This window comes from Triturus cristatus, chromosome 5_2 (genome assembly GCF_964204655.1).
Source record: "Triturus cristatus chromosome 5_2, aTriCri1.1, whole genome shotgun sequence".
Taxonomy (NCBI): Eukaryota; Metazoa; Chordata; class Amphibia; order Caudata; family Salamandridae; genus Triturus; species Triturus cristatus.
This window is the reverse complement of record NC_140588.1, coordinates 359,958,355-359,972,087: the sequence shown is the minus strand read 5'-3', so window position 1 is coordinate 359,972,087 and position 13,733 is coordinate 359,958,355. Positions and strand designations below refer to the sequence as shown.

Below are 13,733 nucleotides of genomic sequence, written 5' to 3'. Positions count from 1 at the left end.
GGAGCAGGAGGTCCTCATTGAGGAGATGGTCTGCAGCCATGAGCTCCTGTTTGGGAAGAAGGCACTCAAAGTCCCAGAGGCCAGGAAGAGGAAAATCTGGCTGGAAATACAGAGCAAGGTGAATGCTGTTGGAGTCACCACACGCACCATCGAGGAGCTGCGCAAGCGGTGGTATGATATGCGCCAGAGGTCCAAGGAGAGGGTGGCAGCCAGACTCAAGGATGCCAGTCAGACTGGAGGAGGACCATCCACTGCAGAGCAGCCAACCCCCCATGAGGAGCTTGTGGAGTCAACCCTCCTGCCTGAGAGCGTTGGTGGTGTGGCTGCAATCGACAGCTCCGACCCCTCATCCAGCAGACAAGGTAAGATGCATGCCAAATCACCCTGCACTCCTCCCCATCCCTTGCACACTCCCCCAAATGCGCATAGTTAACTCCCAACATGCCAATCCAGCCCAGGTCTTACAGCACACCCAGCAATGCATCATGGTACTCGTAGTACTGTGTCTGACTGTGTGTCCATGACACCATCACAAGTAAATGCAACATATGTGTTTTGGGGATCATTGAATAGAAATGTGTCAGAGATTAGCCGTCAAAGATTTGTAACTTTATTGAGTGCCACATGCAGACAGTAACACAAACTCATATAGTCCCCTTTACATCCACAGCACACGCCATGCCACAAGAAGACAGCGCTGAGGGAGAGGAGCCTGCAGACCCTGCGGACTCCAGCGATGAGACAGAGCAGCAGCCAATTCAGCGCAGGAAGCGCGCACATGTGCCCCCACTGCCTCCATTTGAGGATGAAGTCCCAGCAACAGGCGATGACACCGACAGGAGAGAGGGGAGTCAGGGTGTGACAGACATGCCCCGTCATGACGCACCAACACCAAGGCAAAGGGAACAGGCCATTTCCGGGTCAAGGCCCAGGAGCAGCACTGCAACAGAAGGAGAAGGCACCGTGTTCTCCGGCTTGGAACAGTGCATGTTGCAGGAACAGCGCCTGCAAAGCAAGGCAATGCGGTCAATGAGTCGCCAGCTAGGCCGCCTACATCAGGACAATCGCAGCATGGTAGCGGCAATACGAGAGCTCTGTGCCACTTTGAGGGACACCCAAGCTGCCAATGACAGGGCTGGACGACGTGCCAATGCACGGCTACACAATTACACCAAGGCAGTCAACCGCCTCTGCACCACCACCAGCGCACTCACACGCAGAAGCGTAACCATGCAGGTGGACATGGCACATTGCTGCCAGGACATAGCGCGAGGGCTGGCGCAGGTGACCACTGCTGTGGAACAGCTGCAGACAGCCAATGCAGGTGGCAGCGCACTAATGGCCTCTGCTGAGAGTGAGGACACATCGAGTCGCAGCAGCATCACTCCAACCTTGCCAGGTGAAAGACGCCGCAGTGGCAGACAGGTAGCAGGCCAAGGGCGCACCATGGGGGTCAACCACCCTGGACGGCACCGACGGAGGTGATCATCTGCGGGGACACTGACTGCAACACGGGTGCATTAACCCGCAAAAGGCTGTTTGCCCTATTTCTTGTGCCTTCTCTGCACTGTGTGTACAACATGTGCTGGGGACAATTACAATTTCTTTCATGTTAAGTGTGATTAAACACTTGACACATCATCAGGCTTTGTAGTCTCATTTCCTCAACACTCACCTAAAAGTAGTTTTGTGTGATCTCAGTCCGTCTCTGGCGTCCAGCAGCTGCCCCAACTCCTGGTGCTGGTCTGGCAGGGGGAGCAGGGCGCTCGTCATCCGATGTGTCTGTATCGCTCACATCAATTGTGGTGCCTTTCCTCATTGCCATGTTGTGTAGCATTGCACAGCTTGCCACGATTTTACAGCAGGTCTCAGGGCTGTATTGCAGTGCGCCTCCACTCTTATGCAGGCACCGGAAGCGGCTCTTCAGGATTCCGAAGGTTCGCTCAATGACACAGCGTGTAGATCTGTGTGCCCTGTTGTAGCTCCTCTCACTTGCATTTGCAGGATCCAGGTATGGGGTCAGGATGAAGTCGCGCACTGCATAGGCACTGTCACCTGCATGGAAAAAAACACAATAGGTGAGTCACTGTCCCCCCCCTCAAGTGATGTAGTGGATGTATTGATGTGTGCAATGTATTTACCGAGCAGGTACCCCTCCCCAAACTCTCCAGCACTCAGACGTCTGTGTATTCCACTGTGTCGGAAGATGAAGGAGTCATGTGTACTGCCGGGGTATTTGGCTACGATGTCGGTGATGTGATACTTAGCGTTGCACACAATCTGTATGTTGAGGGAATGGTAGCATTTCCGATTCCTGTAGACATATTCAGTTTCTGCTGGGGGTGTGATGGCCACATGGGTCCCGTCAATGCAGCCGATGACGTGGGGGAAACGTGCAATCTGGTAGAAGTCCAGTATCGTTTGTTGTAATGCCTGTTGGGTGGTGGGGAAGTAAATGTGATGTGGGAGCCTCAGTAGCATTGCATCTAGGAAGGCATGGAAGAAGCGCGAAAGTGCACTCTGTGACACACCACCAACCTCCGCTATGACCCGTTGAAAACTCCCTGACGCGAGGAGGTGCAGGGAGCACAGGACCTGCACATGTGTGGGAATTGTTTGTGTCCTGCGAGTAGGGTGCTCCAAGTGGGGTTTCAGCTCCTCAATCAGGTCCATTATGGTCTGTGGGTGCAGTCTGTACTTGTCATAGATCTCCTCTTCAGTGTTCTGTAACAGGGTGATGCGCAGCCTGAAGATACGTTCCTGTCTCATTCTCCTGTGTGCAAGGGCCCGAATACGCAGCCTCCTGGCTATCACGTACATTGCAGCCATTGTGGGTGTGTTTGTTGCATTGTGGGCTGGTTTTTGTACCTTGCACCAGTTTACCACCTGCAAGCAATTGGTGTTAATAGCGATTTCTTAATTTGCGAATTTCGTAAAATCGCAATTTGCGATTTTTTCATACATGTGTTTGCGATTTCTTAGCTAGCGATTTCTTGTTAGCGATATTCGCAACGCTAAGGAATCGCAAAATAGGTATTCGCTAGGAAATTCGCAGTTTTCTTGTTTCGCAGCCTAAGAAATCGCTAATTTAGCGATTTCTTATTTTTCAGTTTGGAAATGTGTCATACATATGAAATAGCGAAAAATCAGTCGCAAACGCTGTTTTTTGCGATTCGCAGCGTTTGCGACTAATTTTTGCTTTCATACATATGCCCCCAGGGGGCATATGTATCAAACTCCCCTTTAGCGAATCTCAAATTGCGAGAATTTGCGATTCGCAAAATCAGATTCGCTAAACGGGATGTATAAAATAAATCGCTAATCATTTGCGATTCCTTAAAAATCGCAAATAATTCGCAGAATCCCGTATTGCGATTTCTTAATAGCGAAATTCGCTAAATAAGAAATCGCAAAAACGGGAATCTGCAAGCCTGGTGCAGGCTGATGACATCACAAACAGGAAACTGTAGTGATTGCCTGCACCTGCTCACCTGAGCCACACCCAGAGGCTGCTTGTGGAGTGTGAGGAGGCTTTCCTGGAGACAGCAACCAGCAATGGATCCCAAACAAAACCAGCAGGGCAAAGATGCAGAAAAAAGAAAGAGAAAACACAAGTTTTCAGAAAAGGAGCAGGAGGTCCTCATTGAGGAGATGGTCTGCAGCCATGAGCTCCTGTTTGGGAAGAAGGCACTCAAAGTCCCAGAGGCCAGGAAGAGGAAAATCTGGCTGGAAATACAGAGCAAGGTGAATGCTGTTGGAGTCACCACACGCACCATCGAGGAGCTGCGCAAGCGGTGGTATGATATGCGCCAGAGGTCCAAGGAGAGGGTGGCAGCCAGACTCAAGGATGCCAGTCAGACTGGAGGAGGACCATCCACTGCAGAGCAGCCAACCCCCCATGAGGAGCTTGTGGAGTCAACCCTCCTGCCTGAGAGCGTTGGTGGTGTGGCTGCAATCGACAGCTCCGACCCCTCATCCAGCAGACAAGGTAAGATGCATGCCAAATCACCCTGCACTCCTCCCCATCCCTTGCACACTCCCCCAAATGCGCATAGTTAACTCCCAACATGCCAATCCAGCCCAGGTCTTACAGCACACCCAGCAATGCATCATGGTACTCGTAGTACTGTGTCTGACTGTGTGTCCATGACACCATCACAAGTAAATGCAACATATGTGTTTTGGGGATCATTGAATAGAAATGTGTCAGAGATTAGCCGTCAAAGATTTGTAACTTTATTGAGTGCCACATGCAGACAGTAACACAAACTCATATAGTCCCCTTTACATCCACAGCACACGCCATGCCACAAGAAGACAGCGCTGAGGGAGAGGAGCCTGCAGACCCTGCGGACTCCAGCGATGAGACAGAGCAGCAGCCAATTCAGCGCAGGAAGCGCGCACATGTGCCCCCACTGCCTCCATTTGAGGATGAAGTCCCAGCAACAGGCGATGACACCGACAGGAGAGAGGGGAGTCAGGGTGTGACAGACATGCCCCGTCATGACGCACCAACACCAAGGCAAAGGGAACAGGCCATTTCCAGGTCAAGGCCCAGGAGCAGCACTGCAACAGAAGGAGAAGGCACCGTGTTCTCCGGCTTGGAACAGTGCATGTTGCAGGAACAGCGCCTGCAAAGCAAGGCAATGCGGTCAATGAGTCGCCAGCTAGGCCGCCTACATCAGGACAATCGCAGCATGGTAGCGGCAATACGAGAGCTCTGTGCCACTTTGAGGGACACCCAAGCTGCCAATGACAGGGCTGGACGACGTGCCAATGCACGGCTACACAATTACACCAAGGCAGTCAACCGCCTCTGCACCACCACCAGCGCACTCACACGCAGAAGCGTAACCATGCAGGTGGACATGGCACATTGCTGCCAGGACATAGCGCGAGGGCTGGCGCAGGTGACCACTGCTGTGGAACAGCTGCAGACAGCCAATGCAGGTGGCAGCGCACTAATGGCCTCTGCTGAGAGTGAGGACACATCGAGTCGCAGCAGCATCACTCCAACCTTGCCAGGTGAAAGACGCCGCAGTGGCAGACAGGTAGCAGGCCAAGGGCGCACCATGGGGGTCAACCACCCTGGACGGCACCGACGGAGGTGATCATCTGCGGGGACACTGACTGCAACACGGGTGCATTAACCCGCAAAAGGCTGTTTGCCCTATTTCTTGTGCCTTCTCTGCACTGTGTGTACAACATGTGCTGGGGACAATTACAATTTCTTTCATGTTAAGTGTGATTAAACACTTGACACATCATCAGGCTTTGTAGTCTCATTTCCTCAACACTCACCTAAAAGTAGTTTTGTGTGATCTCAGTCCGTCTCTGGCGTCCAGCAGCTGCCCCAACTCCTGGTGCTGGTCTGGCAGGGGGAGCAGGGCGCTCGTCATCCGATGTGTCTGTATCGCTCACATCAATTGTGGTGCCTTTCCTCATTGCCATGTTGTGTAGCATTGCACAGCTTGCCACGATTTTACAGCAGGTCTCAGGGCTGTATTGCAGTGCGCCTCCACTCTTATGCAGGCACCGGAAGCGGCTCTTCAGGATTCCGAAGGTTCGCTCAATGACACAGCGTGTAGATCTGTGTGCCCTGTTGTAGCTCCTCTCACTTGCATTTGCAGGATCCAGGTATGGGGTCAGGATGAAGTCGCGCACTGCATAGGCACTGTCACCTGCATGGAAAAAAACACAATAGGTGAGTCACTGTCCCCCCCCTCAAGTGATGTAGTGGATGTATTGATGTGTGCAATGTATTTACCGAGCAGGTACCCCTCCCCAAACTCTCCAGCACTCAGACGTCTGTGTATTCCACTGTGTCGGAAGATGAAGGAGTCATGTGTACTGCCGGGGTATTTGGCTACGATGTCGGTGATGTGATACTTAGCGTTGCACACAATCTGTATGTTGAGGGAATGGTAGCATTTCCGATTCCTGTAGACATATTCAGTTTCTGCTGGGGGTGTGATGGCCACATGGGTCCCGTCAATGCAGCCGATGACGTGGGGGAAACGTGCAATCTGGTAGAAGTCCAGTATCGTTTGTTGTAATGCCTGTTGGGTGGTGGGGAAGTAAATGTGATGTGGGAGCCTCAGTAGCATTGCATCTAGGAAGGCATGGAAGAAGCGCGAAAGTGCACTCTGTGACACACCACCAACCTCCGCTATGACCCGTTGAAAACTCCCTGACGCGAGGAGGTGCAGGGAGCACAGGACCTGCACATGTGTGGGAATTGTTTGTGTCCTGCGAGTAGGGTGCTCCAAGTGGGGTTTCAGCTCCTCAATCAGGTCCATTATGGTCTGTGGGTGCAGTCTGTACTTGTCATAGATCTCCTCTTCAGTGTTCTGTAACAGGGTGATGCGCAGCCTGAAGATACGTTCCTGTCTCATTCTCCTGTGTGCAAGGGCCCGAATACGCAGCCTCCTGGCTATCACGTACATTGCAGCCATTGTGGGTGTGTTTGTTGCATTGTGGGCTGGTTTTTGTACCTTGCACCAGTTTACCACCTGCAAGCAATTGGTGTTAATAGCGATTTCTTAATTTGCGAATTTCGTAAAATCGCAATTTGCGATTTTTTCATACATGTGTTTGCGATTTCTTAGCTAGCGATTTCTTGTTAGCGATATTCGCAACGCTAAGGAATCGCAAAATAGGTATTCGCTAGGAAATTCGCAGTTTTCTTGTTTCGCAGCCTAAGAAATCGCTAATTTAGCGATTTCTTATTTTTCAGTTTGGAAATGTGTCATACATATGAAATAGCGAAAAATCAGTCGCAAACGCTGTTTTTTGCGATTCGCAGCGTTTGCGACTAATTTTTGCTTTCATACATATGCCCCCAGCTCAACGCACTAAGGAAAGTCACACCGTTCCTACCGCCTGCAGACATGAAATTACCTGTCCAATCACTGGTCATCTCCCGTTTAGACGATGGAATTGTGACCCTGGCTGGGCTGCACAAAGCTACATTGGCACTTTCAAGGGCTTCTTTGATCTCTGCTGCCAGACTCGTCACGGGATCAAGTAAACGTGCCCACATCACTCCAGATCTAATCCAACTGAACTGGCTCTCTCTCGAAGCAAGGATTAGTTACAGGATAGCATGCTTATTGCACAACATACTACATCATAACACTCCTTCTTACTTGACTAAAAAACTTGAAATTAGAAGTTCCAATACTCTACTGCTGAAAAGACAAAAGTTCAAAAAGAAGAACAGCTAAAACCGTGCCTTCTCTGGTCTGGCTCCAAGAATATGGAATGATCTCCCTCCTGAACTCAGAACGAACCTCTTGACAGCTGCTTTAAAAAAATAAGTCAAAGGATTACTCTTGAAGAGCCAAATGCGACAATATACCAATTGTCCCCCTTAGTAACTTTAAAACTTTGTATACAATTCTGGCCTACTGCACTACCAAGCATTTGTAACCTTTTATTTACTGCATCATTTTCTTTTGTACCTGCTTAATGTCAATTGTTAGATGTACAGCGCTCTGATACCCTAGCGGGTCTTGTTCGCGCTATATAAAGCTTCACAAAAGAAAACATTCAATAAGTGCTTACCTTTGATTGGGAACAGATAGACTATTCATGTTTGTTCACTGGGAAATTGCAAATAAAATCCTCTGTAATGGTAAAGTCAGATTTTAAGTTACAATTTTGAAAATGGCACTTTTAGAAAGTTGCAATTTTCCTGCCCTAACTATTTAGTGACTGCAGCCTGTTCCTGGGTCTTTGTGTATTCCTTCTAGGCAGATACACAAATAATGGATTAGGAGTGCCTGGAGGGCCCATCAACTGGCAGGGTGGGAGGGGATGAGCATAGCCCCAATTGCAACCGCATTGGCTATGCTCTGCCTTCATACAAAGGACTTGTTGTCATCCAGCATTGTTCATGCAGCTAGCTTAAAGCCAGGGCAAGGGAAGCAGCAAATTCCAAGAACTTCAAAGGGAATTTTCTAGGGGTGGGCGGAATTTGCGGAATTAACCTTCGCAAATTATCGCGAGAATGTTTAAAATTATCGCAAACAAGCAGAAATATCGCAAAGATGCGGAAGTTTTTTTCCGGCATGTTCGCGAGATTTTCTGCATGGTTGCGGGTCGCCAACTTACCCATGTGGTTGCTTGCGGGCGCGGCCATCTTGTTTTGAGTTGTTCTCGCGGTGCATGATCGCGAGAAGAAAGACGTGATCGCGCGACGCATGACGTCACTGCGGGCGCGAACTGTCGCGAGACAGCGCAAATGGCTAAAAACAATACAACATCTCATGGAGAACGCGACCGGATCAAGAAAACTTGTCGGCGAACGCAGGGATTCAGGTAAGGCGATCGCGCGCGCGCGAGAATGTATCATTTTACAGCGCGAGCAAGAAACAAATTATCGCCAAGCTGCGGAAACCGGAATTTTTGACATTTTCGCGCTCTCCGCGGAACGCAAAAATGTCAAATTATCGCAATTTCCGCGAACGGAACGAAATTTTTGCCCAGGCCTAGAATTTTCTCGAACCTTCTACTTTCTGGACCTGCAAAAGGACTATCAGAGTACTGCCTGCTGCTGTGGCCTGCTGGGTCCTTCAGAAGACTGCTTTGCTGTAACTTGAAGGACTGCTTAGCGGTCTGAAGCCTGCCTTGAACCCTCAGAGGCCTGATCTACTGTTTGAGCCCTGTTCTATTGCAGGCTAGTAATATTACAGTATTTTTTCAACACTCAAATAGTAATAAAGTAAAGACACAAAACAATAGAAATCCCACACCAATTTAGAATAAAAGGGCACTTTTAAATACATTTTTTGAGACCAAAACGAAAAAAATCCTAGCAGAAGAACTGAAAATTAGCAATTTTAAAGATTAAGATGAAGTAGCTCCAAAAGGTGCAGAGGGTCAACTGAGGGTATCTGGTTGTGTTAGACTGGGATAAGGTCACAAGTTCAGACCAAACACAATGGAGCACAAGCCAAGAATAGAACCAAGTTTGGTCCCACTGAGAATTGTACCTTATGTACTGGATGCAGACCATTGCGTCAAGCTACTTCGGGTCCAATGAGGAGCTGCAAGGGCTGTGATGCAAGGTCCTGCGTCATGTTGTATCAGGCTGCGTTGGTTCTGATGAGGGGCCACGAGGGCTGTAATGCATGGTCCAGCGTCGAGGTTGTATTGTGCTGCATTAGTTCAGATGGGGAGCTGTGGTGGCTGCAATGCAAGGTTCTGTGTTGCGCTGCATCAAGCTGCGTCATGCTGAATCGGTTCGGAGGAAACCCACAGTTTGATCAGGAGGAGTACACTTTGATGTCAGCCAATGGTTAGGACCTAAGGGGCACCTCTTGGGGATCAGGACTCACTCTAGCAGAGGTCTATGGAGCTTGTTGGATCCCTGTGCTTCAGAACAGGAGGCTAGTCATCTAGCCCTTGGCGTCACTTTGGTGGTTCTGGGTTCAAGGAATAGATCCAGTCTTCCTTCCTCAGACAGAAGAGCAGCTGGGAAGTCCTACTAGCAGTAGGGCAGCAGATCAGTCCTTCTGAGTGATCCACTGGTCCAGAAATTGTCTGGAGAATAGGTCTGAGTGTCCTATTTTTATACCTGTTGCTAGTTTTAAAATGTGATAAAGATCTGGAGTTGTCTCCCCCTAACAGAGCTGTTTGGAATTTCTGGCATCTGTGTTGTGGCCCCAGTCTGTCTGCAGTCGCATTAGGCTAGTGTGAAGATCTTTATGTGTGAGGCAGTGCCTTTAAAGTGCAAGTAGGGCAGTGCACTGCTCCACCTCCCATCATGCGTTGGATGACACATCCCGTCAACACCATGGGGCTATATTGTGTGGCTGTCTAGAAGAAATACACAAAAGGTCAACTATCCACTACACTTAGTAATGTCACACAGGAACAGAGTGCAGACACCCAATGGTTTACAACAAGAAAATGCCATCTTTCTAAAAGTGGCGTTTTCAAAATTGTGACTTGGACTCCAACATTACCACTAAAGAGGGTTTTAAATTGCAATTCATCAGACATCAAAAAAGACATTCATGCCTGCTCCCAAACTGAAGATATCATGTATTACATGATAGAAGGTAACCCAATATTATCCTACATGAGAGGCTGGCCGTGCAATAATAATGAAAACCAATTTGAGAGCTTTTCACTACTAAGACATGTAAAAAGTAAATGTCCAAATTATTAAATGCAATATACCCTTCCCTGTGGGATGTTTAGAGCCTACCGTAAGGGGGATATTTGTGTATGAATAAGGAAGGTTTAGGCTTGGGAAAAGGTTTAGTTTGTCAGTTTGAAATGGCAGTTTAAAACAGCACACATAAGCTACTATGGCAAACCTGATGCATGTTTTTAAAAGGCTGCTTAAGTGGGAATCACAATAAGTGCTGCAGACCCACTAGTCAACACGAGGAGATGATGGATGGCGCGGAAACTTTTCAGACACTCACCTCCAGTCACAGATCTGGGTTGAATCCATCATCGTTCTTTGGCTCTCTTTGCCACCCCAGTTCAGCTACAGCTATATGCAAATCCGTCTTGACCCTGCACCTCATGGGAACAGTCCAGCCAGACACACCTAGCCATGTCTTCCCTGAACGGGAAACAAGCATCCTGGGACCTGTTTCAGGCTAACAGCCCTCATCAGCCAGGCTAGTTTGAATACAGTGGCAAAGTGAGCGAGGGACCCAAGTCTGGGCATACCATGCCAACTTATGGCAAACAAAGCAAACCCAAAGAGATGATGGACGGAGCACTGAAACTTTTCAGACACTCACCCCCAGTCACAGATCTGGGTTGAATTCATCACCGTTCTCTAGCTCACTTCGCCACCCCAGTTCAGACACAGCTATATGCAAATCAGTCTTGACCCTGCGCCTCATGGGAACAGTCCAGCCCACTAGTAGCATTTAATTTATAAGCCATGGGTATATGGTATTCAACTTTACTAGGGACCTATAAGTAAATTAAATATGCTAACTGGATATAAGACAATTTCACTGTGTTTATGGGAGTGAGCACAAGCACTATAGCACTAGTTGGCACAAGGTAAACAAACAAAATTCAGCAAAACCAGAGGAGAGAAGGCAAAAGGTTTGGTGGTGGCCCTGCAAAGAGTGCCAGGTCCAACATGACCCCACTCCAGCCTAAAGCCAAGATAGACATATCAATACCTTGATGAACTTCCCTGCTTAGGCGATAGAACATGGACAATGGCCCTCTACTGAAGAGGCACTTGCCAATGTTAGGGCCTTCTGAACACAGTTTTGTTCCTCTGTCAACACTCTCCTGAGCTGCTGTACTGACCCTCACGGAACCCTTCCACTTGTGGACCTCATCTGCGAAGCTCCAAACCTTAACTTGCTCACAGATGCATTCCAGTAGACCGACAGTACCATCATGTCCTACAAAGTGTTGTGGCCTATTTCAGTCTTCTGTCCCCAACCCAAGCAAATATCTGCCCTAAGGACAGCAACCAACAGAGACCACTAACAGCTGTCAGTTTCAAATGTCATGCCTTGAGCCATCCAGGGTCCTCTGACATCTCAGGTTTCTCAAAGTGCGGGGCAATAGCCCTATATGTTAGGCACCCTTTTTTCCACTCTCCTGCCCACCAGTCCCAAGGTGGAAATTAACCAGAGACTGGCCACACAGCCCAGGATCTGTAACTTGAGGTAGAACAGGGGTCAGGAGTGGGCCCTTTTTCCCTCTGGCCCTCCATCTTGGCATCTGCACCCTCTATTTGGGAGTGGTACCTGTAGAGACCTGCGCTTCCAGGGTGTCCTGGGAAGCCGACATTTCTAGCTCTTTCACTACCAGTGGCAACAAATTCCCCAGAATGCATTCAATGGGTATCTGGGGACAAACTAACATCCTCCTCAGGGGTCACCTCCCCACCCCACTTCAAGAATACCAGAACCATGGGGTGGAAAAAGTCCTGGGCAGGAGTCACCCTACTCATCTGCCCAGTGTACTACTCTGGGGAAAACACCCTTTTCACTTCCATGATCTGCCTGCCCCAGTGACTCTCAGATCAGTGACAGGGATCCCATTCCCTTTGACCTGGTGGCAGTGGCAACTCCTCTTCTCAGGCATAACAAGTTCAACCTCTGATTCTATTTCCCAACTAAGGGAGACTAGAGCATGCTCTACCACCTGCCCTGGGGACTACTTACCTCCAAGGCTACATTGGACACGCCTGCAGGGTTCCTACCAGTGGGTGGTTTCTTTGCACAGACAGTGTCCACTGCTTGTGCCATAACTCAGAACAATCAAAGCTCTGGGGCTGAAAGTAGGGGGGCCCTGTGCCACCACACAGCAGCACCTCCTCCCTGTTTCTCAGCAGGAACATGTGAACCTTTTCTCTCCATTATTATCCTGGGACTTGTCTGTATCTCCCTTCACCTATCACTCAATTTGCTAAGAGGAGCCTTATCCACCCTTTTTGAGGTTAAGTCCAGGTACCATCTGAGATACTATAGTACTACTCAAGAGATCTGCCTACATACCAAGCTCCCTTGAGTCAGTAAGGTTACTAAGAGTCAGGTGTTGGCACAGCTCTGTAAAACAGGTATTGTGCATGTAGTCTCACAAAATCAGATTGTACAGCTCTGTTTCTCAGAAGGGGCAAGTGAACCCTTTCTCCCCCCATTACTCTGGGACTTGTGTGTGTCACCCTGGACCTTCCTCTCACACTGCTGGGGGGGCTGAACTACCTTTCTTAGAGTCATTCCCAGGCACCGTAATGGACACTGTCGGGTTAACCCAGAGGTCCACCTCCTTGGCAAGCTCTCTTGAGTCAGGGAGATTGCTATATATCAGGTGTTGGCACAGCTCTTTAAAGCAAGTATTGAGCATGTTCTCTTTCAGAATCAGATCTCACAGCCCATATATAACCTTACTTCTTCTCACCCAACCACTGAGTGCCTTGTTAGAATAATCAAGGAAATCCACCAAAAGACGGGTTTGGCAGCATCTGGCTATCCTCAAATCTCATGTGGTACGTCACAGAGGTGAGAAAAATGACTTTCAATGGCCATACTTAATTTAATCTCCTACTGCTGGTATGAGCAATGTTTCCCTCCCCACTAGGGGTAGGCGGAATTTGCGAAATCCACTTTCGCAAATTATCGCGAAAATGTTTAAAATTATCGCAAACAAGCGGAAATATCACGAAGATGCGGAATTTTTTTTCCCGCATGTTCGCGAGATTTTCTGCATGGTTGCGGGTCGCCAACTTACCCATGTGGTTGCTCGCGGGCGCGGCCATCTTGTTTTGAGTTGTCTCGCGGTGCATGATCGCGAGAAGAAAGACGTGATCGCGCAACGCATGACGTCACTGCGGGCGCGAACTGTCGCGAGACAGCGCAAATGGCTAAAAACAATCCAACATCTCATGGAGAACGCGACCGGATCAAGAAAACTTGTCGGCGAACGCAGGGATTCAGGTAAGGCGATCGCGCGCGCGAGAGAATGTATTATTTTACAGTGCGAGCAAGAAACAAATTATCGCCAAGCTGCGGAAAGCGGAAATTTTGACATTTTCGCACTCTCCGCGGAACGCGAAAATGTCAAATTATCGCAATTTCCGCGAACAGAACGAAATTTTTGCCCAGGCCTACTCCCCACTGTAGGCATTTGATTCCTAAGACTACCCCCCAATCCTCCTCTGAGACTTTGTACATACTTAGGGTTACTACATAGGTTGGGAACCAATTATTATGGTCATACCTTACCACATAGCT

General features: G+C 49.0%; 1 protein-coding gene across 1 annotated transcript; it reads left to right on the top strand.

Annotated features, from left to right (window-relative positions):
- Positions 1–3,266: 3,266 nt before the first annotated feature.
- LOC146823003 (uncharacterized) lies at positions 3,267–5,260 on the top strand. Its single transcript, XM_085606607.1, has 2 exons — positions 3,267–3,988; positions 4,297–5,260. The coding sequence occupies exons 1-2, from the start codon at positions 3,556–3,558 to the stop codon at positions 5,109–5,111; spliced, it is 1,248 nt and encodes a 415-aa protein (XP_085462733.1). The 5' UTR covers positions 3,267–3,555; the 3' UTR covers positions 5,112–5,260.
- Positions 5,261–13,733: the final 8,473 nt, after the last annotated feature.

Bases quoted from the DNA above. Each gene is read 5' to 3' on its own strand.
- LOC146823003 (XM_085606607.1), top strand. From the start codon at position 3,556: ATGGATCCCAAACAAAACCAGCAGGGCAAAGATGCAGAAAAAAGAAAG. The intron at 3,989-4,296 runs GTAAGATGCATG...TTACATCCACAG, and splicing joins CCCCTCATCCAGCAGACAAG to CACACGCCATGCCACAAGAA.